This window comes from Falco biarmicus, chromosome 4 (assembly GCF_023638135.1).
Source record: "Falco biarmicus isolate bFalBia1 chromosome 4, bFalBia1.pri, whole genome shotgun sequence".
NCBI classification, from domain to species: Eukaryota; Metazoa; Chordata; class Aves; order Falconiformes; family Falconidae; genus Falco; species Falco biarmicus.
Genome location: NC_079291.1, coordinates 84202093 through 84229789, shown reverse-complemented (window position 1 = coordinate 84229789; position 27697 = coordinate 84202093). Strand labels below are relative to the sequence as shown.

The window sequence follows — 27697 nt, the reverse complement described above, 5'->3', positions numbered from 1 at the left end:
TTTATACAGGAAATTCCTTACTTTATTTTTTATTTCTTTCAAGCTATGTATGACCAGCATCAGGTAGGATGGTAACAAAAATAGTAAAAAAGAAAATCATTTTTCTCTTGTCTGAGAGCAGCCGCCGGGGCTGGCTGGCAGCCAGGGATGCGTGCCGGTGGCATCGTGGCCAGCTCGCGGGGCGCGGGGGCTCGCGGGGCAAAGCAGGCAGGCGCGGCAGGAGCAGGCTGGCAGCCGGGATGCCCTTCCCAGATGGCTCCTTCATTTGATCTTGAGATCCTTCAGTGCCGACTCCAGGCTCTAAAATGGGAACGGGAGGTTGTTCATCAGCTTTTTGCTTTCCAAGGTGACCGGAGGTGGCTGGGGAGCTGAAAGGGGGGACACAGCTGGGGGCGAAGCTGTCCCCTGCGGTGCCAACCCATCCCTATGGGGAGGGGATCCCAACTTCTGCTGGTTTTGGCTCATTTTTCAAGCCATGTGGGCAAAGCTGAAGCCAGGAGAGGGTGCTGGACCCCTGTGCCAAGGCTGGTGTCAACCCCCACCTCTGAGCTGTGAAAGCGCCACCCAGGGCAGTCCCCCACCCAGCCCTGGGCTAAAGGAGATCCCACCCAGGACTGTGGGACCCACGACCACCACAGCAAAGAACTGCCTAGCAGCAGGATGAGGGGTTCCAATTAGAGCTGTGGCTAATGAGGGTTTGATGCTGGCTGCTCCCAGTCTGGGGGGATCACGACATTTTCGGGACGCCTCACCTTGACATCCCAGATGCTCATGCCGCCGTCCATCCCAGTGGTGCAGAACTGTGAGCAGTTGGCCTTCCCGCCAGTCAGCACGGAGATCTGGCTGCAGGGCACAAAGAGGCAGCAGGGAGTCAGCCCCGGCTCCCTGCCGAGCCCTCGGGGCTGGTAGCCAGTGGGTGGGAGTGGGGCTGGACCCCTTCATCTCCCCCCCCCCCCCCCCCGCCATGTGTAGGGTTTCCCCAGGGAAGCCCTGGGGCTGTCCCAGCTCCCAGGGCTGGACCCCTTTATCTGCCCCACCTACATGCAGGGATGGCCTGGGGATACCCAGGGATGCTCGGGGATACCCTGGGATGCTCCAGGGTGCAGGGATGGTCTGGGGATACCCAGGGATGCTCCAGGGCAGTCACAGCTCCCAGGCTGGGCAGCAACACAGCCAGAGGATGCTTGGGGACCAAGACGCCCAAGCAGCCCCACAGGTGACCCAGCCAAGCCTGCCCTTGCACCCACTCGTCCCCCCAGCAGGCACCTGATGCTGTTCTTGTGCAGGGTGTCCAGCATGGCGTTGGCAGTGTCCGAACTCGCTTTCTTGTCCAAGTTCTGGAAGCGCTCGCGGGCAGTGAGGCCACGCTGGGAGCTCTGCTTGGGGACGTCCAGCTTCCCCCCGAAGGTCAGCGTGCCCTGGCTCTCCTCGTAGGTGAACAACATCGGGTAGCAGTCGTGGCCCTGGGGAACCAGTGATGCCCTGCTCAGCACCCTCCTGCTGACTCCCAGCACGGCGCCCACCCTGCCTGCACCCCCTGCCCCGACTCACCGCAGCCACCAGGCTGTTTTCAGTGATGAAGGTGACGGCCAGGAGGGGCAAGGTCTCGGTGCACAGGGAGGCGACGCTACAAGGGCAGGTAGGCCAGGGCGTTAGCAGGGAGCTGAGCTTCAGCCTCTGCACCGAGACCGGCGCAGCTCCTAACACAGGTGGAAGCCACAAGGCTACAAGGAGAGATGCTGCCTCCTCCATCCACATCTGCTTGGTCCGACCCAACCCAGATGTCTCCATCACCAGGATGGTTTTGGGGGCAACCACCTGCCCGGCACCCACGGTACAGCTGCCCCGAGCCCCCCCCGAGCCCCAGCCCTGCTTACGCCATCTTCTTGCTGGCATCAGCGAGGCAGAGGGTGCTGTCGTGGCTCACCCAGGCGACGCGGGTGCCGCTGGCCGAGAAGCAGATGCTGTGCACCCACCCGCAGCTGCTGCTCGACTCGAACATCAGCTCCCCGAAAGGCATCTTGGAGCCCCACGGCGTGGGGCTGGGCCGCTCCTCCACCTCCTTGATGTAGGCTGAGAAGATCCTGGGGAGGAAGAGAGCCTTGCCACACGTCCCTGGACACCGGAGCTGCCTCCATCCCTGCCCCCTTGCATGACTCAGTTTCCCTGTCAGAGCCTGTGGGGTGCCCCAGTGGGATGGTCCCCAGGACACCCCCCAGCCCTCCCTGCATCTCCCCCGTGCCCCAACCCTGGCTCCCAGCAGCACCTGGAGGGGTGAAGCCCCATGGGCGACCAGGGCACTGGGCTGCCCCACACACCTCTGTGCAGCACCAGAGTGAGACCCCAACCCACCCTTGGGGGGTCCCCCCACCTCAGGCCCCACCAGTTGCCCACCCTCCTTGCTCCTCACCGGCACTTGAAATCGCAGGAGCCGGCAGCCAGGAGGACGTTGTTGGGGTGCCAGTCGAGGCTGAGGACCGTTGAGCGGATGGGCTTCTTGATGTGCTTGCAAACCCACCTGCATGGAGAGTGGTTGGCATCAGTGGGGGAGCATCACCACCCCCAGAACCCCCCCCCCGGGCTTTCGTGGAGGCTGGCTGAGGGTGGTCAGGGCCCCCAAGCACCCCAGGAGCTGCCCTGGGCCACCACCCTGCAGTAACAGCTTGGGCACAGGAAGTACCCCCATCTCCTCATCTGTCTCTGCGTCCTCCTCCAGTTCCTTTGCCTCCCCCATCTCCTTCTGTCTCACCTCCATCCATCCATCCTTCCCATCCATCCATGCCCCCTCTATTTCTCCCTCCTCCATCTCTCCCAGAACAGAGCCCCTGAGGCCACGGCAGACCCTTACCAGTCATTTTCCTGCTCAAAGTAGCAGATGGAGATGAGCCGGGAGCCGCTGCCCACAGCAAACTTATTCTCCTTGGGGGACCACTTGACGCAGCGGGCGGCCCGGTTGATCCGCAGGATGACCAGGGTGGGTTTCCAGACATTGCCCTTCAGGGTCCAGACGTAGGCATTGCGGTCAGTCCCACACGTCACCAGCCGGTTGCTCTCGGGGGCCCAGTCAATGCCTGGAGGGTGGGGGATTGAGGGGGACCCAGGGAGCCATGGGGATGGGGACGGGTCACTTGGGGCTGGAGGCTATCTGAAGGCAGAGCTGTTCTGGGTGGTCTCTGCTCCAGAGTCTCTCTGCCTTATTCCCACATCCACCCCAAATCATCCCACCCCATCCCTTGCCATTCCTCCCACCACAAAGCATTCCATCACAACCCAGCCCACCCCATCTCTCCCCTCCATCCACCCCATCCCACCTCATCCCTTCCCGTCCCATCCCTCTGACCCCATTCCAATCCAACCCATCTCACTCCATCTATCCATATATATCCCTTCCCATCTATCCATCCACCCCATCCATCTCATCCCACCTCATCCCTCCCCATCTCATCCATCCCACCCACAAGGTGCCTTCTGATGTACTCTATCAGGGCCAGGAGGTACAGACACCACCTGCTCCCCCTCCTCTACCTGCTGCACAACCACCATCCAGAACCTGCTGGTGCCACCAAGTGGGGCCAGACCGGCTCTGCGGCACGGCCACCCCCCATCCATGTCCCTGTCCCCTCTGCCAGCTGGAACTCACCTGTCACCTGTCCGTTGTGCTCCTTCAGCTCATGGACCTTGCTCCACTTGGCCCCCTGCTTGCAGTAGATGTGGACCTCGTGGTTGTTGGGGCAGAGGGCGATCTCTGCGGGGCAAGAGCAGCCGGGGCAAAGCCCCCTCCCTCCCTCATGGGCTCTGCCAGGGGGGGAACGGGGCCAGCCAGCATCAACCTGCCCCTTCCTGTGCTCCAGGCTCAGTGGGGCATGGGGGGACCCCACTGAGCCCCATCTGCATGATGCGGTCCCACCAAGCCCCCCACCCCAGCCCTGTGCTGCCCTGAAGCTGCCCCTGCTCCTGCAAACTGCGCTTATGGGGAGGGGAGAACCTCCCCCAGGACCCCACAGCCCAGCGTCCTCCCTTCCCCAGCAAGTGGTCCCGTGGGGCTGGTGGGATGGGATGGGATGAGACAGGACAGGATGGGATGAGATGGGATGGGATGGCTGTGGACGCTCAGCTCCCATCCAGCCCCATCCTGCCCCGCCTGCCCGGCACAGCAGCCGCAGGAGAGAAAGCCCTTTTTGTTCTCTCCCACGTCCCCTGTGCCGTGGCCGGGAAATGCCATCGGCTGTGAATCACCCGGCTCTGCTCTCCTCTGCTCTCCTCTGCTCTCCGGCTTCATCCATCCCTCCCCACGCTGGCTCTGGCCACTGCAATGCGGGGGCCGGCTGTGCTGGCACCCACCATGCCAGCTCTGCCCCAGCAGGACCAGGGGGATGGGGGCCACGTGCTGTCCCAGCCCCCAAATCTGTCTGTGCTTCCCTAAACTCAGCCCTGAGCCCGCTCTGCCCCATTGCACGGACAAGAGCTGGTGCTTCAGGCCGCCCCCGAGGGTTCGGGATGGGGTGCCCCAGCCATACTTACGGGTCCGGTCCTTGTTCCAGGCGTGGCAGCTGATGGGCTCCAGCAGGAAGCTGTGGTAGGCCATGGCTCACGGGCTGGGGCGAGACCCCCGCAGCCGTCAGGAGATGCTGCTCCGCTCACAGGGACAAGCCCCCAGCGGGACCCCCAGCTCACAGCCCCTCTGAAAATTCCCTCCCACCAGCATCAGCCCCACACTACAGCCCCCATCCCAGCTCTGCCAGGGAAGGGGCTTCCCCAGGATTTCCAAACTCAGGAGACTGCCCAAGCTCGGGGGGCTGAGGGTCCGGGTGGAGCTAGAGATGTTCCCCACGATGCTGCCCCATGGCCAGGACCTCACGCCAAGTGGCCTGTGGCTGGGTGCCAGCTGGGTGTCCATGGCCAAGCACCCTATAGCTGGGTGCCACATGGGTGTCCCATAACCAGATGGGAAGCAGGGACTTCTTCCAGTGACTTCCAAACCATGCCATCACCCCTGGCTGGCTGGAGCCTAGGGGGCTGGCCAGGTGCATGGGGACCCTGGTGCCAGCACTGCCAGCCCCACATCCACCCTGAGGGTCCCACCACCTCCTCCGACCAGCCCCACAGGGCCAGATCTGCTTACTCCTCCCCTGCCTTTCACTTAGGAAGAGCCAAAGCCCTGCAGAGGCATCTCCATCCCATCCCGTCCCATCCCATGTGTGCCCAGCCCCACGAGCTGGTGACTAATCCCTTCCCCTGGCTGAGCTCCCACCGCCTCCACCAGCACCCACCGACGGCTCCGGAGTCACGGCACGGAGCAACTTTCCACGGGTCCCCTCCGGGTACCGGGGGTCGGGAAGGGCTCAGAGCAGCGGTGCAGCCCCTCGGCCACCCAGGCAAGGTAATGGCACAGGCACAGGGAAACACCTCGCCGGGGCGTGAGGGAGGGGGATTACTCACAGCTCACTTCTCAGCTATTTTGGGAACTCGCTGAATGCTGCCCGTTTTCTTTGGCAGCTAGAAACGGTACAGGGGACGGAAAAAAGTCCCTCCTAGCAAACCTTTGCCCTGGGCTGGTGAAAAGAAAATCTGTGCGGCTCCATCACCTGCCTGTTACATGTGGCGAGATCCCAGCACCGATGCACAGCTCGACCCCCGCTGCCCCACACCCCACGGCCGAGCCCCCTGCAGCACCCACCCCCACAGGCCAAGGACGCGGCTGCCCAAGCCCAGCCCCACCGACCTGCCCCACAGCATCCAGGGGTCACCTGCAGGAGGGGACAAAGCTGCCACCGCCACGTGCCTCTGCCCCAAGCCCTGCGGCCAGAGCAGCACCACGAGTGCCGGATAAAACCATCGGCAAGCGGGGATGCTGCTGGAGGCGTTGCAAAAGATCAGGAGCAGAAAAGTGTGTGAAACAGGGACGGGGCTGGAATGGCCCCGGGAGGAGGGATGGGAGGCCGGGTGTGCCGCCACGCTTTCCGGCTTCAACGCTTCAACGCTGGCTAGGGAAAAAGCAATGCTTTTTTTTTTTTTTTTTTCTTGGCTCGTTTGGTTGCTCAGAGGCTTGGACCCTCCTCCCGGGGGGGTCTTGCTGTTCACCCATGCAATGCCAGCACCCCGAGGGATGGGCTCAGCCACTTGCCCCGCAGCCCCCTGGTAAGCAGCCAGGGCTGTTCAGCCGGTTGATCCCCCACCTATCCCTGCAGGATCCCCCACCGCTCCCTGCAGTGGTTTGTGTTTCGGTTCCCCAGCAGCCAGTTTCCAGCCAGTTCCCTGCTGATGACCCATGGGCTGAGCCCGGTCCTGCGCAGGGGGAGCCATGGGGTGACCCACAGGGAGCCTGGCAGCCCCTTCCCCAGCAGGGAAGAGCATCGGAGGGGCCGTGGTTATCCCCCCACTCAACATGGAGGCTCTCGAGGGAGGAACACTGGTATTTTCAGAAGGCCAGACAGGGCGGGATTGGGACCTGATGAAGCTCCGTTATCTCCCCAGCCAGCCCTGAGCATTCGGAAACATCCTCAGAGGAGATAACCAAACCTTGGCAGGAGCCGAGCGCTGGGGGCTCCTCCCAGCCTGGGGAGGAAACCGGCACCAGGGCTGCTGCAGCTGCTGCTGTATTTTGGGTTTTGCTGAGCCCGCCGGGCTGGCAGGAGGTGGGTTTGCACCCACCCGTGCGAACAGTCACAGTGACGGTCCTGCTAGGAACCACAGGACCCCACAGAGTTGTCCCCGGCCACCATGGCGGTCTGGTCCTCCTGCACCACCGACCCCCGGGGAGCCCCTGTGCTCCCCACAGCAAGCCCTTGTACTCCTGCCAGCAAGGTTGAGGACATCCGTCCTCGGGCCCCAAGCGTTGGTGTGGGGTGCCCCAGGAGCCAGCCTGGCCCTGGGGGGACACCACTGTCCCAGGGCAGATGGAGGGCAGCTCTGACCCTCTTCCTCACGCTGGGCAAAGCAGGAGGCAGCTGCCCGCGGGGGACAGATTGCAGGCAGCTCTGGCTCTGCCGGCACCTACCCCTGCAGGACCCCCGCCAGGGGACCTTTTCCCACACCCCACAGCTGCCAGGCCTCTGGCAAGAGAATAAAACTCAAACTTTCTGCCAAAGCGGGGGGGGGTGGGGGGGGGGGGTGGGGGGGCGGGGGAAGGAGGAGGGGGGAGAGAGAAAAAAAAAAGCCCAAAACACAGCAACAGCGAAACTCATGATCAGCGAGGCGCTGCCTGCACCCCTTGGACTGCAGAGCAGCTCTGACCGGGGGTCCCACTGCCCCTTGAGCAGGGTGCAAGCACCAGGAGGGGTGATGGCCACAGCCCCCACGGGACAGCCCCAGCTCCTTACCTTGGGCAGCACAGGCAGGGCAGGCAGGGCTAGTTCATGGACTCTGGGCAGTCGACACGAACCGCAGCCAGGAGCGAGCGGTGGGAGCTGCTGGCCGCCCCGCCGAGGCAGCCTGACTTCCCTTTTCCTCTCCGAGAAATGCAACCACTTCCTTACGTGGGCGTTGGGGGAGCGCGAAGCAGCTCGGCGGCCGCCCTGCCCTGCCTGCCTGCGAGCCAGGCCTCTCCACCATCGACATCGCCGCACGTGGAGGGGCTGCCGGCCCGGGATGCTCCCGGCAGCCCCCGCTGCTCGGTGGGATGTGGGCAACTCATGCCGGGTGCACCAGGGAAGGATGCGGCTCGGAGAGCAGAGGGGACGGATCCCCGTCCTCTCTCTCTGGCAGTGGGAAGTTTGCTCACCCCACACTCCCCCTGTCCCTGATGCTTTCTGGGGAGACGGATGGTGCGGGGAGGCCCTGCCGGTGCTGGCCCGCAGCAGGCTATAGCTGTGGTCGAAGCCCACCCAGGGTGAGATGTGCGTCAGCATCACCCCCTGCAGCCGGGGAGATCCGCAGCTCAGCAGGACCCCGCAGCGCCTGGACCTGGCCGGCCCGAGCAGCAGCTGCTGCTGGTTCCTGCATCCCACTGAGCCCAGCGGGAGCGGAGCTCTGCTCACCCCAACACACCATGTGTGCACCCCTCTATTTTTTTCCCCTCCTGCTTCAGAGCCATTAATTTTTATCCCATTCCCAGCTGGGCAAGGTAACTCCAGGAGCTCAGCTCCTGCTGGAAGTGCTGGGAAGGAGAGATAGGCTGCAGCGTCTCGCTCCCCTGCTGCAAGCCAGGAGTGGGACAGCAGCGCACTGGGGTCCCTTACACATGGGGGCAGGGCCCCAGCGAGGCTCCCCAGCTGCACGATGGGGATACAACCACCTTGTACCTGTTGAGCTGCAGATTTAATCCCCCTGTGAGGGGTCAGCTCCAGATCAAGGCTCTGCAGGGTGGCGCTGAGCCAGCAGGTCCTCAAGTCCTTTAGCCGTGCTTCCCTTCAGACGTGTTGCCACGACCCCAGCAGACACACATGGAGATGCCCTGATGTCCCCGGAGCGTGGCGGGTCCCTGAGCTCTGGTCAGGAGTGAATCCCCACGGTGGGAGAAGCTCTCAGGAGCAGGGAGATGCCCCATCCCCCAGCAGCAGTTTGCCCATTGCTGCTGCCCCAAAGACAGCAAAAGGGACTCGGCTCCCACGCCAGCTCCCACACAGCTGGAAGACAGGGCTTTCTGAAGTTTTTCCTGCTAGCCACCCTCTGCTTTGGCTACAAACTGCTCTACCGCTGCTCTTCACCGGGAGGGTTCAGGTTTTCCAGGTATCTGACCGTTGCCTCCGGCACCAGCCCTGCACCAAGGCCAGCAGCACTCATCCGTGCGGGATGTGAGGACGCAGCACAGACCATCCTTCTGCTCATCCCTTCATGTCAGATCCCGTCCAGGCAGGGATGTGGATGAACGGTGGGTCAGTTTAACCTCTGCAGTCTCAATCAGGGTATGTCGTTAAGAGAAGGCAGAGGGGAGCGTCGCCCCCCGCGCTGCCTGCTATCGCATCTCCTCGTCGCCTCTGATCTTGCTGCTGCGCCTGCTGCAGCTCCTCTCTGAGCCTGTGCTGACGAGTACAGTGAGCTGCCTCTGCCGGGGGCACACCGGTTCCGAACGCTGCCTGGGTTTCCCCTGGGCTCGACAGCCCACAGGGGAATAAGCCAGTGCTGTGGAGGCCAGGGACAAAGGCTCAGCCCTGCGGGGTCTCTCCCCAAATCCAGCTCACCGTTTGGCTAAATTCTTTGCCTCCTTTTGCCTCCATTTGATTAAGCAGAAAGCCCTCCCGCATCCCCGGCAGCACGCCTTGTAGCACTCGGGTCCTCCGCAGAAAGGCCGCCGAGGAACTACCCACTGCACAGATGCCGGGTGCACCAGAACATTTTTTTCCTGGGGTTTTCTTCGGTGGTGGGACAGAGGGGAATGAAAAGCAGCAGCAATTCTGCAGCTTCTTTTCATTTACAGGCTGGCGAGTTTTTCAGGCAGGCTCCAGCAAACAGTCCCCGACACCCCTGCCTGCATAGAGCCCCATTTCTTCCCCCACCACCAGTCTGTTAACTGGTGTGTCACGTCAGGTGCACACAGCCAGCCTGTAATTCAGACTGCAACCACGAGCCTTCTCGCAACAATGGCTTCCAGAGGCACTGCTCACCCGAGCACACACAAACACATGCTAAGCAGCCCGGTGCCGCGGTTAGCTGAACAGGCTGGTGAATCCTCACCCACGCTGGGCACAAAGGGCAGTGCTGGAGCTGGGGGAGGCAACTAAGGGAACAGTAGAGGCCAAACGCCCACCTGCTTCGGCCACGGCTCTTGGATGCTGGAGGTGGGACGGCAGCAGAACGCCCTCCCAGAGCGGAGCGACAGCCTGCAAATCCGGAAAGCTGGACCCCCCACCATCAGCTGGTGCACGACTCCCTGCCCCAGCATGTGGGACAGTTTTAAGCTGAATTATGCCCCAAGTGATGGGTTTGATATACCCCTTCCTCAGTCCTTTTCTATTTATTATAAATATTTCCAATCCATTTTTTTATCTCAGACTTCCAGCATACATATCCCTTTCAGAGAGTAACCTACAGCAGTCTCATCAGACCTCAGTTTGTTGGCTTTTTGGAGCAAACAGGCTCATTTTACCCTCTCCAGCTCTTTCATACAGAAAAAAAACAAACAAGGCATAAACATTTAGAGATCTATTTTCTCCACTCTCTCATTAGATGTTTTTTTCGATTCTTTTGTGTTGCTTGTACCATATATTTTAGAATCTTCTTTTTTAAAACACTTTTGGAAATAAACCATCACACTTTCAAAAAGTGACTTCAGAAACAAAATCATTCCTGTCTGTGAGATATAAGCAACTAATAGTACACAGGGAGATGGACAAAGCCAAACCCGTGCTCCTCTGTCCATCTGTCAAGGCTGGCAGGGTCACCTTGGATCCCTGTGACCCTTTAACTCTGTTAGCACTGTATCCTACCCGATACACCCAACCCCACCACAAGTCATCACACACATCAGGTCACCAGACTGCAAGGTGAGTAGAGGTTAAACAGTCATTATTTTGTGTTTAGAAGGGAGAGAAAATTACAAAGCCACACTTGACTGCCAGGGGAGGAAGATGGGAGACACAAGAAAATCTGAAGGAACTGGAAAAACAGTCACTTCTTTGCACGCAACCAAGACTGCACCTGAAAACGATCCAGCTCTGTGAGGGACACAGTTCACTCGCAGACGAACAGCAGTTGTCAGCTTTACAGAATCACAGAATCAACTCCAACTGTTAACCTCGCACTGCCAGGCCCACCACTAAACCATGTCCCTAAGTGCCACATTTACACATCTGCTGCGAGCTTATCTTTCACCCTTCCTTTTCAATCGCTCAGAGCTGAGAAATGAGCGGTGTATGAAGCAACTCTGGTTCCAGAGGAAGTGGTAAATTTAGTCACTGGGGTTTTTTTAAGACACTTCTGCATTTTCAACAGAAATGAGAAAGTCTTAAACCTTGTAAAGCAATGCTGTGAAACAGATAATCCCCTCCAGAGCACAGCCTGCCTCCAGCCTCAAGGTAGCAATACAGCTAAGAGTAACTAGACCATGTGAATAAAGTTACGTGCAAATGCCTCCGTGAGCTACTGAGGCTCAGAACTGAACTTCAAAAGGTACAGTCACATGGAGGCAGAGGATCTGCACAGAAGCCAGACCATGCCGATACCTCTGAGATGTGTGCTTCGCTTCTCCACCAGTCATTATGAATACAGTACGTTACCAGCTGAGCACTTGGCTCTAACACGACATGCAGGCCTGTGTAGCTTCACGGACTTACAAAGTGATTTGCTTTTATTCATCCTCCTAAGATCTGGCTCAGCAGATTTTTGCCCCACTTTCCACATGCAGCCTTCCACCCTGTATCCTAGGCACTGCACTGTGAGAAGTCTTTGTACAAACCCTGGAAGTTAACCACAAATAATTCTGGTCATTTGCCTTTAGAAAATCATGACCCATTAAATGGACAATAAAAAAAAAAAAGACATTCAGGTTAATTTGTTCTTATTACTGGATTAAATGCTAGGCAGACAGAATTGAGCAGTAGGACAAAATCACTCATCCTCCAAAATCATCACCTCAAGGGAACAATTCCCCTGAAAGAAACTCAGCTGCATCTTCACATCCAGATCATCAGAACTCCAAGTCTTCATCTGTCAACTTTAAGAAACTTCCAGTTAAGATGAACTTTTCCTGTTTTAAGGCCATAAAATATCAGTGCAGGGTTTTCCCCGCTCTCTCTCTGAGTTAATTCCCTTAATATCCCTTTTTTCATAACTGCTAATGAGCATCAAAACAAATAATCAGTTTTTCTTTTTTTTATTATTATTATTTCTAGCAGACAATTTACATAAAATTCCCCTTTTAAGTTAGTGATTCATAACTTCCTGCAATAAACTACTTAAGGAGCAGCTTTGGTAAAGAATGGAATGAAACAACCAACCAAAAAAAATAAAAAAAAGGAACAATCACAGCTGATTTTGAAACCAACACAATTCACCAAATTTAGATTCAAAAGAAAATCTGCCAAGCTGTAATTTCTCAGTGTTTCCAAATACTCCACCTTCCTCCTCCCTTTTCGGGTTTGTGCAGATGTGGGAGCTGCATTCTGTCAAGCAGTTTGTCCTGCTAGATCACGGAAATCCATCTTTACATGATTCGTAGACCTTGAATAGAGGACTCTAAGGTCTTGAAAGAGAGAAAAATCTTAATCACCATCTGCTACAGTATCCCGAGTTAAATGATTCAGTGTAAATGCTGATGCTAAGAAAACCAAGCAAAAACCCTGAATGCTTGAGATCATATTCAAGAGTCAGAGACCACTATAGTCATTCATTTCAAACTCACGTGTATACAGACCAATGATTCCACCCGCTCACCCTGAAACTGCATTGAGGCAGTTGATAAGTCACCTCAATTTATTATTTGGCTCCTGTTCCCACCAGAGCTTTCTGGCATTAGACAGTACAGGGAAACTGTTCTTTTCCTAAAAGGAAGCGTGCAGCGCTCTGCAGCCTGGTGGGAGGGGGCAGCAGAGACCTCTGCAAGCCAGCCATCAGCAAAGCAAGCACTTGCATTATTAAATCCTTTGAGGGTTTTCGATACAGTGCTTACTGTATTTTGTAACTGTTTGAAGTAACTGCTTACTATTTGATAAGTTAATTTAAAAAGGGCAGGACCACGCTGGGCGGACAGACAGTGAGCAGAATCCAAAGGGATGGAAGCAAGAAGAGGCAGCAGGTCTGTCATACCAATGATCGTTCCAGCCCCATTGTGGCTGAGGTAGAGGTCGCAGAAGGAAAGAATTAGTGGGATTCCTACAGGGACATTAAGCAATTCCATTAAAAAATTAAGTCTGGATTAGCACCATCTGCTAACCAACGTATATCTGCATTTATGCTGCATCCTGGATCTGTCTTCCTTATGGAGTTCACTAATGGCCTTGAATATTCCAGTCTGGATTCTTACTGCTAATAAAACTTGCATTAGGGCTGAGCCACAGAAGCTGATGCTAGAGATCAAAAAACCCCACCATCCACCTAGTTCACATAAACATGGGAGTAAAAGCGTACCTTGAAATCCCAGATGGTCATTGCTCCATCAATGCCGGTGGTACAGAATTTACGACAATCTCGTTTGTCTATCTCATAAATAGACACTTGGCTGAAAACAGAGAGTGATAGCTGTAACACAGACACCCATCCCAGGGAGCCAAAAAGCTGGCAAATTTGGGTTGAATTCAACTCCTACTCTCTCAAAGGGAGACACAAGTATACCAGAGCTTATGCCAGATTTTTGGTACAATGCTTCAGAAAAACAAGCAAAGAAAAAGGATGCTGAAAGCTCTTCTATCGTTTGGTGGCTGCAGCCTAAACATTTTCCTTGAACAAAGACAAATCACCTCAGGAATGTCAGCATCCTCTGGGCTCACATACTTTTTAAAATGCAAGGATATTTTACTCAACTAACTCGAATCAATCCTTTTGATGAATAAATACACATGTAAATAACATCTGAAATAGGAAGCTGGTATGTGGATTCCTGTTTCAGGTGAATTTTGCTGACTAGACTTTGCATAGTGCTATCAGCTTCCTCTGAACTACCTACATACTTGATAAGATAAACTGTTGAATTTACAGAGCACATTAAACATGAGCAATCAGCAGTAGCATGCATGCTACATTAGTGATTAACTTTACCAGCTTCCAAGTCCTAGAAACAGACAGCTGTTAGTGAAAGACTAAAATGAAAATGGGATACCAGCTAAACCCACGTGGTAGAGCAAATCTGAGCTCTCACAGGTTTGCAGTACATCCTGGGAAAGCAAAGGGATGTGGAGAGTGTTCCTTCCCCTCGTACTGGCAGCCAAGACACTCACGTTATACTGTTTTGGTGCAGTGTCTCCAGGGTAGTGTTACGATCTTCTGTAGTGGCTCTTTTATCCATATTCCGGAAACGTTCCATAGCAGAAATATTGCGCTGGATGCTCTGTTTTGGAATGTCTAGTTTGGAAACGAAAGTCAGCAAGCCACGGTCATCACAGTTAAAAAGCATTGGGCAGCAGTCATGGCCCTGCAACCAAACACCATGAAAGCATGTCAGGAAATACAACCACCGTAATCACCATTTAGTTTTTCTGCTACTGTTAACTGCAGAAAGGTAAAGACTGACACTATGGAAAAGCTTGATTACTAACTTCATAACGTATGGTGTTTCCGCCTCTCCAGAACACTACAACACTCTACAAGGAGAAAATAATAGACACTTACAGCTGCCACCACACTGTTCTCGGAGACAAACGACACACTCAGGAGTGGGAGGAACTCTGTTTTCAGCTGCGAAACCCTAAACACAAGAACATTTGTCAGAGGACTTCATTGAAACCTCTAATCTTTGGCTCCAGCAAAAAATAGAGACCGTTCCCACACAAGGATTATTGGAGAGTAAGTCAGTTGTCCTGAGGTGACACCAGAAGGCTGTAACTTATAATAAAAAGTTTTAACCTAATAAAAGTGTCCTGGAAGATCTATAACAAACATGAAGTATTCCGGGTGAAAGGCTGAAGTTATCTAGTATTTTATGTAAACAGTGGCAAGAATTTTAAAAGAATATTCCCCAAAAAGGTTCAAATTGATGAAGCTATTAATTTCATTTGCATATAAAACATGCTTGAAGTTTTCAGGAGGGAAAAAGCCTGTATGTTAAATTAAAACAATTTTTGTGATTTAACAAATGAGAAAAGAATTCTAGAACACTTTATACTTAATGATATCCCCAGCCTAGTACTTGTACAACCATAATTCAAACTGAAGCACAGCAACACCTGGATGCTCCACCAGAAATCTGCTACCAAAATATATGGGGAATTTGTTCCTTCTTAGTTAGAAAGCCATGGACACTGAAAAGTTACGCAGATTAACATGAGGAGCACAAGGAGGAATTGTTAATAAAATATTTTGTTGCAATGGCAGCAGTAGTGTCTTAAGGCTATTGCTTGGAATTAGTGTTTCATGAAATGAACAACTTATATTACAGATCCTGGTTGGGGATAGGATCTGGGTAGTTATGAAGTGAGCATGTTTCTGGATTCTCTTGAATCCATCTACAAGGACCCAATCACTAGAGTGGAACGTTGTTTTTTTTCCCCAAATGCTCCCTGCACCCCCCAAAGGAGATTCACTATACCCTCACTGAAGAATTCTTAGAATTCTTCTAACAAATTTAGATTATATAATCTAAAATTCTAAGAATCCACCTTATTTATATAGGCCTTAAAGAGACTCCTGGAATCTACAGTATAATTGTGAAAACTGGAAAGTTTCAGTCTCAAGTCTTGCTGTGGCAAGCCCAATATTCCACATGCTGCTTCCTTCTATGTCAAACAAAAAATAACCAAGAGAAAGAGCATACTTACATCATATTTTTCGAGGCATCAGCAACTGACACAGTACTATCATGACTGACCCAGGCTAGGCGGTTACCGCTGGCAGAAAAACTGACACTATGCACCCATCCGCCACTTCCAGCACCCCCAAATTCTGACATCAGCTGCCCAAAAGGCATTTTGGAGCCCCATGGTGTACTGGCTGGTTTTTCATCCACTTCCTTAATGTAAGCAGAAAACACCCTGCAAATAAAAGATTTTAGCATGAACAAAGACAGAAAAAAACTCCTGGGAGCTTCATATATATTTCACATTGGAAGCAAACATGCATTTGGTTCTACTGAAATGAAATACTATGCTATCTCTAAAAAACAAGCCACTACTGGCTGGGAAGCTTCAGTGTACAGAGAGAAAGCAATAGTATAAAGGGTGTAATGCATGCAGGTTTCTCACAAATGCCATTCTTGTATCGCTCTCCTTTTTTTCCAGAAGATGGCACAAAAAACATACATTGTCGTTGCATTTTACCACTGTGCTAAGATTTCCCTTTCACCCTTTTGTGGTGCTAATAACTGAAAGTCAATTCTTCAGTTACAGAAAAAAACACAAATTGCACTGTATATAATTAGAAGCTAATACAAACACCTACAAAATTACCCACTTTTTAAGAACATTCACTTTTTAGCAGGATTTCAAAGAAAGAAATCTGATGTTCAAATGCCAGCAAAGGGGCTCTGAACTACCTTATTCTGGCTCGTTACTAAAAGAATGCCTTGAAAACCTGAAATACCACAATGTTTTTATAGTTTTTTTCCCAGCACTACAATTTTCAAGATATGTTTAAATAGAAAGCCTCCCCCTTTCATCAAATTCCTTCTGCATGATTCAGACATGCCACAATATGGTGTTCTTGACTGTTACCATGGAAGTTACTGGGACGTCATAAACATAAGATTAGGATCCATTGAACAGGAGGAGCAAGTGAGCTGTGCCGCACTACTACCAGAGAAACATTTCAGTATAAACGAAAAACCATAATCAAATATTCATGGCTGCAGTCAAACACAAAAAGGAATTATTTTATAGTGAGACTAAGGAAACATTGCTCCCCTCCTCCCTGTTTTTTAAATCTTTTACATGTGTGGGGTATGCACTTCAAAAGTACCTATATTCAGCTTATTCAAATAAAGCTGATCATTTGGAACAAGAAGGGTTTAACTGCAGCTATATTAGGTACAGATTTTCAGAGAATTAAGTATGAATTTATATTCAGCTTGATCAGTTTAAATATAATCTAATGATAATCCTTCAACAAACTTAATTTTATAGAGACATCTAAAAGGACGGTTCTCTTAATGTATGGAAATAGGACAAGAAGTTTAAAGCAACAGCCTTTGACACAAGGCAGAAAAATCATTCCCAAGTAGTGAAAGACCTTGAAGATAACTGTTAGTTAAAAAAAAAAAAAAAAAAAAAAAGAGTAGAGTATTTTCCCTTACTGAAAAGTCTCCCTCTTTTAAAACCAAACTCATCTCAGCTTGAAGGGCCTAGCCTTCAAAGAACATTGGGAAATGACTTTCATTTCCAGGGCAACATTGTTCCAGCAAGAATATAAAACTCACACCTATGTGGTGCTGTTAGCTATATATATATTTCTAAAGACAAAGGTAAGAGAGCTAATCTAGGCCAGCCACCAAAAAAACTCTGCTGAATACCTATCAACTTGGAGCCTCTTCTGCCCTTCATTCTTTTTCCAAAATGTCTCCCACTTAGCTGCTTATTAGTTGGAAGTGGCTCTGGCAGATCCATTTCATAATTTTCTTCAGAACCACCTATCAGAACAGATGCATACTTCAGGCCCAGGTACCTTTATTATCTTTAATATGTAACTGAACATGCCCTACAACTGGAATTCTAGAGATCTGTATTCATTGTTTACCAAAAATAATATTCTTTCATGGTTTTGGGGAAGAAACAGAAACATAAACCCAGTACCGATCTCCACTACTTTTCCTTTCTTTAATGTTTATATATACAGATATCTATGATAAAAGCAGCAAAATTATTAAATTATTCATCCTAAAGAACAATGTTAAGGAAGAGTAGTAAGTTTTCCAAACATTTCAAACCAAGATCTGGTGAGGTTTTTTTCAAAATATACCCCATTTTCAGAGAAATAGCATGCAGGACAGAACGAGTTTTCTGATGGGATACAAAAGATGAAGCAAGTCTTCTAGAGAACGCTGCTAGGAAATTGACTGAACCAGACCTTGACTTTCTTTCAAAAAACCAAAAAAAATCACATTGAACAGAAAAGTATGCAAATATAACTTCTCAACCAAAACAGGAAAGAGGAGGTACATCAGGGATGCAATGTACATAACAAGCACTGAACAGAGGCTGGAGACAAAAGAGCTCAAGTCCAAAGTAACAAGACAGCTAGATCTATGTGTCAGCTGACCTCATGTCAGAGTCCTGAGATGCTTTATAAACACACATGAAAAAAATTCACATGTGAAAAGCAGCTGTTTCTGAAAGATGAATGAGTATGTTTTACATTGCATTTTTTGTGAAAGGAGGTGAACATGTATAGCTTATCTAATTAAAATTGGAGATAAGGCCTTAAAGGTAGATAATTTTCCTCCTCTTCCCAGCTTCCATTTAGCATCTCTCCTTACATAAAAACGGTATCAAAGGGTAAAATTTAGATGCATGGGATTCATTCTGAAATAAGAAATGTAATAGTCAGTCCCTCCTCCCCCCTCCCACACCTTCTCAGTCATTTTTAGTACACACTTTGAAACTTAAAGAATTGCTCTATTACATAAAGAATTTAAGAAAAGAAGCTTTCATTATTATTTAAGGTACCAGTGATTAAGTAAAATATGGATTAAAGTCAACCTCTCTGCAGACAGCTCCCCATGGAGACTTCATCGCAGTGACCCCAATCACTCCACACAGAGCAATGTGCCGGACCTATTCCTCTCATGGTGTAATTTCACAATCAGTTTGAAAGACTACACCATCCATCTCACATGCCAATCTGTTTTTACAAGCCTTTTTTTTTTAATGCTTTTCAAAAATGGGTTTTGTTGCATTGAGTTTCAGGTAGATCAGTTCCTTGACAGTGCTTACCACAGGGCTGCAAGAACATTAAGGATAGCACAGGCAAAGGGGAGAGAACAAGTGACTCGGGGAAGAAAAAGATGAGATACCACCTTTGGAAGTGCCAAGTTACTCTGCATTTTGAAACTACACCATTAGGATACTGCTTTTTAAACTCTAACCAGCAGCACTGCTGTTCTACAAGACAGAACCCGCTAGTCTAATTTCAGCCTAACAACTAGATCTCAGCACTCAGTGCATGCATACTAGTACTGCTTCTGTGTACTACTAGTAAAGAAACCCATCAGTTCACTAAATTCAGGTGTGCCCTCAACAGACACGTTAGTAGTTCAAAGCCTGCATACAGTAGTGCCAAAGTTTCTCAGGCAGGGTATTTTATTTTTGTAACAACAGTGTACAATGAGCCATCTTCTATTCTAATGACAAATGCATGACCAACATGTTCATGCTACTGATTAACTTGAACCAGTAATCCAGACTGATTTACAGATGTTTTATTTTCTCTCACCTGCACTTGAAGTCACAGGATCCTGCAGCCAGCAAAACATTGTTTGGGTGCCAGTCCAGGCTAAGGACAGTGGAACGAATGGGTTTTTTAATGTGTTTGCTCACCCACCTAAATTAAAAGAGATAAAATTTATATGAAAATACTTTACTGCACTCCCACAAATGCATGAAGCACTCTACAAAAAGATCATCCCTTGCCAATGATAAACGCATCAGTTTTGCGAAACACATTATGTCAAATCTTTCATATTCTCTTGTACAGCCCATGAACTTCATATGGTTATCTTAATTATAATTTTAAATACTGTGAATGAAGTCATGTTAAATATACATCTCTTCACCCGAGTCCTATTCCCTTCTAATTAATTTTTATAATGCATCAGATGGAACTCCTTAATGTCAATTTTGCACAGTAATTGCCTGGTCCTTTACACGCTATGAATAAGAGCTCAGCTTTGCCTGTGACTTAGCAATAGAGCTAAGAAGCACTGTGTTCTTAGATCACCAAATACAAGCCCTCTCCAGCTCCTTCCCATGAGTTTTAGTTGTCTCTCTTGCCTATCAACTCTTCTACTATTTAATAATACAATAACCTTAAAAAGCAACAAGTAAATTGGTGAACTTCCAATGATAGGACCAATGCATACATATCAGTTATTTGAAGTACAGCAAAAAGTGGTCCTGATGTTGAATGCATCAATATTAGCCTAAATACGTCTCTGCAGATTTAGGTTTTTTTACAATTTACATTACAATTTACAAAACAGTAATGACATCTGTTATTCGCTTGATTGCCTTTGGGATATCAGTGCTTTTTCTTTGAATTTACTTCCATGAGGCACAAACAGTTTTAAGGATCACATCAAATTACTGGTCTTCAACATATGAGGTTTTGATAATTCTGCAGACAAGTGAAGCAGGGAATATGTTAATAACTGAATACGTTGGAAAGCATAAAAGTCCAAAATAATCTTTAAAAATGTATTTTGCAGATGTTATCACCAATTACCATCTCCATGTGGAAGACTGCACACGGAACAGTGGGCACAGACACCTGTGTTTTTATGCACGTTTATGCAACTCAAAGTAATAGATATTCAACATACTGACTGCACCTACAGATTATAGAGTAAATGGAGCTCCAACACGTACAGCTACAAATGTCGAGCCATTAAAGATCAGAAGCATTCAGTTTAGATGCCAAAGAGAAAAAACTTTAATGGTGGAAATATTTGTGACAGTCCTGTCTGAAATCTATAAACTGTAATAAAAATATATGACAGAATACAGAACCAGTAGATGACAAGCTTGAACATCTAATAGACCACCCTGGAGGTAAGTGACAGACATGAATTCTTTAATGACAAGAAATGGCCCAAGATAATATATAAGGAAGAAAGGCTCAAGGCAAGGTTTCTTCACCCATTCTGGAAGGAGGTGGGGGGTGGAAACATTTCTCTTTTTTTCAACCATACACTTGTGGTAAAGAAATTTTTACTCTGCAGAAATTCTTGGGACTTTTAGAAAAGCAACATTTCTGGCAGTCAGCCAGAACACATCCACACCAACACGTATAACATGAAAATATGCTAAGTCAAAAGCCTTTAGATGCTACGCCAAAGTAAAAGAGGGAACCTTCTTCCCAAGATGTAAAAAGTCCACAAAAGAACTGATGAGGCCTATCCTTCTACGTTTCCTGAAGATTTTCAGAATTAGTAAAATAGTAACCTAGTTACCACCATTAAAGTCCAGGCTTTAGCTTTCCCGTGCAGATCTTAAAGGTATAAATGGAAATTAAATTCAAACAGCTCACCAGTCATTTTCAGATTCAAAGTAGCACACAGATATAAGTCGAGCACCACTTCCCACAGCAAATTTGTTCTCCAAGGGAGACCATTTCACAAAGGTGGCTGCACGATTAATCCTCAGGATCACAAGGGTTGGTTTCCACACACCGTCTTTCTGACTCCAGACATAGGCATTACGGTCTGCACCACAAGTTACAATGCGATCGCTTTTGGGAGCCCAGTCAATACCTGCAATTTAAAAGTTCACATTAATAAACTTTTCCCTTTATACTGTTTGCTTTACAGTAAGCCGAAATCTCACAACCTTCCGCTGGAGAGACAGTTATCAATGCAATGTTAGTATTCCCCCTCTTCCCTCATTCTCCAGGAACCACTTTAAACTTTTAGGGTCATCTGTTTCTCCCTCTAGCTTTCAGCAAAACTGCAGATCCTGAATTTCTAGATTCCACACAGAATTTGGCTGCTAAGGAAGCCTGCTCTGATGGCTGGCCCACAGGTGGAGCTCTGCAGACTGGCTAAGGCCTGTCTGCCTGCACCCTTCAAATCACCGATTCCTGCAAGAGACCCATTTCAACAGCTGAAACCCAGCAACTCTGAAACTACGCACAAACCTCTAACATAGTTGTCCACCTGCTGCCAGACTGAAGTCATTATCTAAATGTTTAGATAGCAGGGTTTTTTGGGGTTAGATGTCATCAATCTTTACGTACTGAAACAGTCCACTTTTTTCCATGCCTATATAAGCTGTGCCATGAGAAAGTAACATTTGCCAAGCAAAAATAACAAACACAAAGAATAAAATGAAGCCTTTGATAAGCCTTCCATTGCTTCTTTCCCCTCCTATGCAACAAAGGATGTTCTCAACTGGAAAGTCTTACGGCAACATTATTTTTCACCTTTTCTTTAACATCCTTCTTTGAGAGGCAGAGTGCAATCCTGAACTCTCCTGCCACAAAGTTGTATTTCAATGGTTTTCCATAACTGCGTTCAGTACCAAAAACATTCCTTAAGCACACAAACTGAAAAAGGATAAAAAATATGGAAAAAAATTGTACTATTTTTACCATATTATTCATACACGGTCTACCTTGAAACTGACTTATGCTTAAAAAGTTCAATTTTGAAGAGATCGGTAATCTGAAACTATAGTTACATAAGTCAATCCAGCACTGCTTCTGAAAGGGGGACCACCTTGCCTCCCTTCACTTCTCTTGCCCACCACCTTCCTTGCACCAGGACTGGTGGTGTTCTCACCCATGGCAAGTCCAGCTTTTTAGCTCAGCAGAAAAATAAGCCAGCAATAAGAGCGAATAATGCTCTTCCTGTAAGTAAACAAAAGCAGCTCACCACAAACCTCTGATTCAAGACACAGAAGGCAAGACAAGGGATCTTGTCCCTTGTGATCAGAAGCCAGAGTGGCAGCAGTTGAATCACTCTCATCAGAGACAACAAGCGGTTTGATCAGTTTACCTCCTGTGTCTAACCACAGTTTAGGTCTCTTCTTTACCCCAACCACAGCATTTAGTATTGCAAAGGTATATGCCATGAAGGAAAGCAGGGACAGCTCTTTTCCCAAGTCGTGAATATTTGGCTTCTAACACTAACAGGTATAAGTAAAATGCACAGAAATGTCTTTGGGGAAGAGCATGTCATTTGTAAATTTAGCCCAAGTGACTCTTGACAAAAAAGCACGTACAGTTGTGCTCTCTGACAGCAAGAATCAGATTAATTGAATAAAGTTCCTGCAAAACACTGTTGGGCAGATACTTCTGCCCATTAGTGAGTTGAGAACAGAATAAAGGATATTGCTGGTCTGAGCAAGTGCTTGTATTAATTACCTTCATTTCCTCAGAGAATACAGTCCTTATAAAAATATCACCATGAAAAAAACTCAGTAATATAAAAGACTACCACAGGACAATCACGTTTTTAAAGTAACACCTTGTGACTCATCATGGCAGCTCTTCTTACATTTTCATTGTGGATCAACAGATACTCTGGGCCTGCAGTAAAATGTGCTCACTGATGGTCTGTCATAAGTCCAGGACTGACCACTTCAAGTCTTTATACAGTCCCTAAAAAAGGATATTTAATGCTGTCGGAAACCACAAACGAACACAACAGTTGTATACTTGATGGATTTAATACTAGCACTTGAAAGATAGCAGCATGTATCACCAGGAGAGTCTGTGACACAACAGATGACCTCAGCAGACTGAAAATTTATTCTCGTCGTGTCATTACAGATGAAAAATAAGCAACAGATAAGAAAGAAAGGTTCAGTTACTCTACTGAAATGTCTAGAAATTAAACAGGACTTTTCTTCCTAACATTCATGGCATGCAGTCCAGAAAAACGCTGCAAAGCTCTCCTTAAGTGGGAATGCCAACCTATAAAAAGATCTACTTACTCAACACTTGCAGATTTCCTGCTCACATTCCTGACTGGGGAAAACAGAGGGCTGGCAAGCTTAACGTCTGGCACAGCACAATCTCCTCTTACCTGTAATGTGTCCATTGTGTTCCTTTAGCTCATGAGCCTTTACCCACTGGTTCCCGCTCTTCTTGTAGATGTGGACTTCATGATTATTAGGGCTAATGGCAATCTCTTGAAGAGGAAATAAAACAATCCAATAGTACAGAAGGCTTTTTAATACCAAATGCTTTACTTGGAAAGACTTTCCAATCTAAACCCTATGTTCTCAAATTTCACAGCATTACATGGGTTTTGTAAACAAAGGGCCAACATCCCTGGATATTCTCAAATAATTAGTCATGAGTATATTGCATAGAAAGACAATGCACGTGGAACCTAACAGACCACATTATAGTAGAAAACTAGGCTATTAAAAGAAAGGGCTGGTTTGAATTATGGAAATAGAGGGTCAAAGAGGGTAAGAGCTATTCACAGGAGGTCCCAGGAGTTCAGACCAAGAGGCAAAGCTTTCTGGAACACTAGTAAGACTAGATTTGCTTATATGTCAGAGTTCCAGACATGGGTTTAGAAAAATTCAGATTTAGAAGACGTGCTTTTTGAATCATAAGTGGAACATTTAATGTGCAGCACTACATATTTGACCATACCTTCCCTAAACGTCATCCACAAAATAACAAGATCACAAACTGACAGCAAAGAGAAATAGCTATTGAAAAAAATTAAAAATTAAAACTAACATATTACTTACGAGTACGGTCTCTGTTCCATGCATGGCAGGTGATTGGCTCTAGTAAAAACTGATGTAGAGACATTCCGAGTTAAAGATATTCCTATGTTGTAAAAATTGAAAAAGCTGAAAGGTGTAGAATTGGACAACAAAACACTTCAAAATTAGATAGTTATTAAGAGAAAAATCAGCCTTCAACATTGACTTAGATTGTTTCAGTCCAGTGTTACAACTTACTTACAGAAGATCACAGGTTACCCAGTAAATATGTTAAGGCCACTAAAGAGATACCTTTGCCATGTGCCCCGGTATCTTCAGTAGGCTGATGAATCTGAACTGTCCTGCTTACTGTAGCTAACTGTAGCTGCCCTAAAAGCTGTATACGCTTGCTTCTTGATATATCCTCACAGAGGAGACAGCAGATTCTTAGGAAATCTAACAAACCTATTAATTTTACTATGGAAGTAGAATACTTCTAGGGACACAGCTTGGTGAATTGATTCAAAATCCTGATGTGTATCAAGGCTCACAGGCAGCACTATAATGAAATCTTTTTCTTCTTTTTCAGGAGGTTAAATTGGTGTGTCCAGAACATTGATATGTAACTGCGGTCTGCTGATGTATTATTTGATAAAGTCATTTATATGTATCCTAGCAAAAAGATTATAAAGGTTAGTAATTAACTCATTACTAATTTCTTCAAATTAATTCTAGCACTGAACTGTTTTATAGTTAGGCTTTTGCCCCCATGAAATTCAAACACTAAAAGAACAAGCTGAATCATTTTATTTTGTATGTATTTTAATGTTTTTAAAAAAGCTAGATACCTAGCTTTAGCTTACAACTGCTACAAGAGACATTGCTGAACGCCTACAATTGGAGGTGTACCGACCCACAAATATGAAGTTGTTTAAAACATTACAATGTATTCTGTGGCCTGTATGAACCAAGGGCAGCATAAATGGATAGAAGATAACATCATAAAAACTCGAGGTCACCTGTAATAATTAAAATGTGCATAGTTCAATACATATAACTTGGATTTGTCAATTCCTTCCATATATTCCACTCATTTTCACAGCAATTTATCCTTGGCTGATGGATCAAAGTCTTTTTACCCCCACATATACATCTAAAAAGAAGTATCTCTGTGATGTCATTCCAAGACATCCACACCCATCATGGCCTGAAATTACAACATACCCAAGTATGGCCATGTTAGCAGAGGGTGGAGGCTTCAGGACAAGGTAGGAACTTGGAAGCAAACAGGAAATGAATGGCAGTCCAACAGAAACTCAGGAGTGAATGAAAGATGAGCACATTCTTACAGAGCTTAGCAATTACTACCATACCACTAGTTTAACAAATATGCTGAAAGTGCTGAATCTTGGAGAAGAGATGACACAGTACTTCGTCAATGCAAATAATTGGAGAGATTTTTTCTTTTCTTCTTTTTTTCTAAGAAACAATGCACTGCTACTTTAAAGAAATACAACTTATGGTTACATTTCAAATATACTTAAAATACAACTTCTAACTATATGAGTTAACTTTAAGTCCTGTTCATAATTTTAACCAGCATGATCTTCATGGTTCTAATAAACATATTCTACCAATCAAACGAAGTTATTATATGTAAGTCCTAAGCAAAATATTTTTTATTACTGTGAAAATGTTGACATAATCAGAGTTACCTTTGATAGCCATGATTTGAGATCCCATGTGTTAATATAAGCAAAACACAACTGCAAATTGCTTTTTCCACGATCTTGCTATAGTACATGCCAACATTCAGTAGCAGTACATTTCCATATACAGGAAAAGTTGAAGAGCTGTTCTACCAACAAGGAATGCTCACTCTTTTCTACTCTTTCCGAAATAAAATGTAAAAATATCCAATCTCCCCTCCCCAAGGAACGCAGCTATTTTGAAACACTTTCTAATACAACCCTGGTATTTTCTTCACAGATTGGCACGTATCGTTTACATGTAGTTAATGTTTTATATGTAACTTCTAGTTCAGAGATTTTTACTAACCTACATGCTGTTCCCAAGGACAGCCTAGACAAGCAATATGATCCATTCCTTCCCATTGACTGAGTTTCTCGAGCACTGTAACTTGTCGCAAGTGACTGTTTTCCGTTTTGGTAACAAACTCATTAAAAACAATAGCGATGATAGCCTCAAAAAGCACCAATGTTTCTGTCATCTGATAGTTGCAGTGCTATTTTCTTTGGGAAGATAAATCTCAATGAAGTCTTCCAGTTATATTTATTCCTTACTGATACATAGACAAAATCAAACACCCATTTCACTAAGGAAAATGCAACTGGCTCTATGATTCTTGCTATAATTCATATGTAGTAAACTCCGCAAGGCCTTGCTGTCAGCCAGCCTCAGAATGTCACCCAGGGAAGACACTGTTATGATAAATCTGTAAGTCAAGTAATTAACATGGCTATCGCTGATCTTTTTTTGCAAATGCAAACTGTCCTTCAGTTTTGGTATTTTTTTTTTTTTAAAAGGAGGAAAATAAAGAAATCTTGCATCCCTGCACAGCAGGAATTCTTTTAGTATGTAGACTGAAAAGATCACGGTTGGGAAGTACAGGACTCAGCTGCTGTCATCTCTCAATGGGGTGAGAAACATGTGGTGTGAGCCCATCCCTGGACGGGCAGCTAGCAAGGATGGAGGCTCAGAAGTGGAGACAGCATGTGTGTGTGTGAGAGAGAGAGAGAGAGAGAGAGAGAGAGAGAGAGAGAGAGAGAGAGAGAACAGGATCTTTTGAATCCTCGCCTATTTTCAGAGCACCTACATCACTTTCAAACAACCGGCAGAGAAGTGGCTATAATTAAGGACTGCCTCCTACTGCTGTCATTCCCTCCCCAGTCACTCCACACAGCTTTCCCGGGAGGCTGACTGCTCACAGCAAGGCTGCCGGCCCCGGGCTCCGCGGGCACCGCCGACCCCGAGCACCGCCGGCCCGGCACAGCCGCCCGCGGTGGGACCCCCGGCGGGCGCGGCCCGGCCCCGCATCGGTACCGTAGGTGCAGGGCGCTGCCGCGGAGGCCGCGGCGGGGCAGGGGCACGGCCCAGGCCACCCGGCAGCCCCCTCCCCGGTCCCATCCACCCACCGTGCGGCCCCGGCCCCCGGGGGCGAGGGGGCTGGGGGTCCCCACCGCCTCACCCCCACCACAGCGCCGCTCCCCCGCGCAACGGCAGGGCAGGGCACGCCCCCCCCCCCCCGCACGGGCAGGCCGCAGTGGGCTGACTCCCCCCCACCATCCCCTCCGCACCGGCGGGCCTGCAGGCCCCCCCGCCGCCCATCGCTCCCGGGGCGGGGGCAGACCGGCCCAGCGGCGCGGCGGACAGCCGCCCCCGGCGCGGGCACTCACCTGAGGCGGCGGGAGCGGAGCGGGACTCGCGGACTCTGGTCAGTCAACGCGACTCCGCTCCGGGCAGCGGGAGAGGGAGCGGCCGGCAGCGGAGGCCGAGGGGGGCCCGGCACTGACAAGGGAGCCAGGAAACGCGCCCTGCGCCTGCGCCGCCGCCGCGCTGAGGGGCGGGGGAGGCCGGGGCGCGCCGGGGAGCGGCTCTGCGCCTGCGCGGCGGGAGGGCGCCGGGGGCCGCGCGCCGTGCCCGCGCCTCACACAAAGGCGGCGGGGCGGGAGCGTGCGCGGCGCGCGGCGCTGGGTGCGCGTGCGCCGTCAGGCTGTTCGTCCCCCTCACTGAGGGGCGGCCCGGGGCGGGCGAGCGAGCAGCCTGTGGAGGGAAGGGGG

General features: G+C 48.7%; 2 protein-coding genes across 6 annotated transcripts; both read right to left on the bottom strand.

Moving 5' to 3' along the window:
- ARPC1B (actin related protein 2/3 complex subunit 1B) lies at nucleotides 1–7466 on the bottom strand. 4 transcript variants are annotated; one of them, XM_056336688.1, is made up of 10 exons: nucleotides 7321–7466; nucleotides 4522–4602; nucleotides 3641–3745; nucleotides 2849–3071; nucleotides 2411–2518; nucleotides 1878–2084; nucleotides 1552–1627; nucleotides 1267–1463; nucleotides 753–843; nucleotides 1–300 (listed from the first exon to the last, which is right to left on the bottom strand). In XM_056336688.1, the coding sequence occupies exons 2-10, from the start codon at nucleotides 4583–4585 to the stop codon at nucleotides 262–264; spliced, it is 1110 nt and encodes a 369-aa protein (XP_056192663.1). In that variant the 5' UTR covers nucleotides 4586–4602; nucleotides 7321–7466; the 3' UTR covers nucleotides 1–261. The 4 variants fall into 4 exon arrangements, with proteins under 4 accessions (XP_056192663.1, XP_056192664.1, XP_056192665.1 ...); XM_056336689.1 differs by having other exon boundaries at nucleotides 4522–4595; nucleotides 7320–7463; XM_056336690.1 differs by lacking the exon at nucleotides 7321–7466 and adding an exon at nucleotides 5271–6159 and having other exon boundaries at nucleotides 4522–4595.
- Nucleotides 7467–11733: 4267 nt separating this feature from the next.
- On the bottom strand, nucleotides 11734–27471 carry ARPC1A (actin related protein 2/3 complex subunit 1A). 2 transcript variants are annotated; one of them, XM_056336691.1, is made up of 10 exons: nucleotides 27314–27471; nucleotides 23940–24021; nucleotides 23258–23362; nucleotides 20761–20983; nucleotides 18949–19056; nucleotides 15345–15557; nucleotides 14200–14275; nucleotides 13809–14002; nucleotides 13003–13093; nucleotides 11734–12118 (listed from the first exon to the last, which is right to left on the bottom strand). In XM_056336691.1, exons 2-10 carry the CDS (start codon nucleotides 24001–24003, stop codon nucleotides 12080–12082), a joined length of 1113 nt encoding a protein of 370 aa, XP_056192666.1. In that variant the 5' UTR covers nucleotides 24004–24021; nucleotides 27314–27471; the 3' UTR covers nucleotides 11734–12079. The 2 variants fall into 2 exon arrangements, with proteins under 2 accessions (XP_056192666.1, XP_056192667.1); XM_056336692.1 differs by having other exon boundaries at nucleotides 23940–24044; nucleotides 27314–27465.
- Nucleotides 27472–27697: the final 226 nt, after the last annotated feature.

Bases quoted from the DNA above. Each gene is read 5' to 3' on its own strand.
- ARPC1B (XM_056336687.1), bottom strand. From the start codon at position 3,894: ATGCAGATGGGGCTCAGTGGG. The intron at 2,085-2,410 runs GTGAGGAGCAAG...CTTCCTCCCCAG, and splicing joins TCCTGCGATTTCAAGTGCCG to GATCTTCTCAGCCTACATCA. The intron at 844-1,266 runs GTGCCTGCTGGG...TGTGCCCTGCAG, and splicing joins CTGCACAAGAACAGCATCAG to CCAGATCTCCGTGCTGACTG.
- ARPC1A (XM_056336691.1), bottom strand. From the start codon at position 24,003: ATGTCTCTACATCAGTTTTTACTAGAGCCAATCACCTGCCATGCATGG. The intron at 19,057-20,760 runs GTGAGCTGTTTG...CTTTTAATTTAG, and splicing joins TTTGAATCTGAAAATGACTG to GTGGGTGAGCAAACACATTA. The intron at 14,003-14,199 runs GTAAGTGTCTAT...GTTTGGTTGCAG, and splicing joins AGAACAGTGTGGTGGCAGCT to GGCCATGACTGCTGCCCAAT.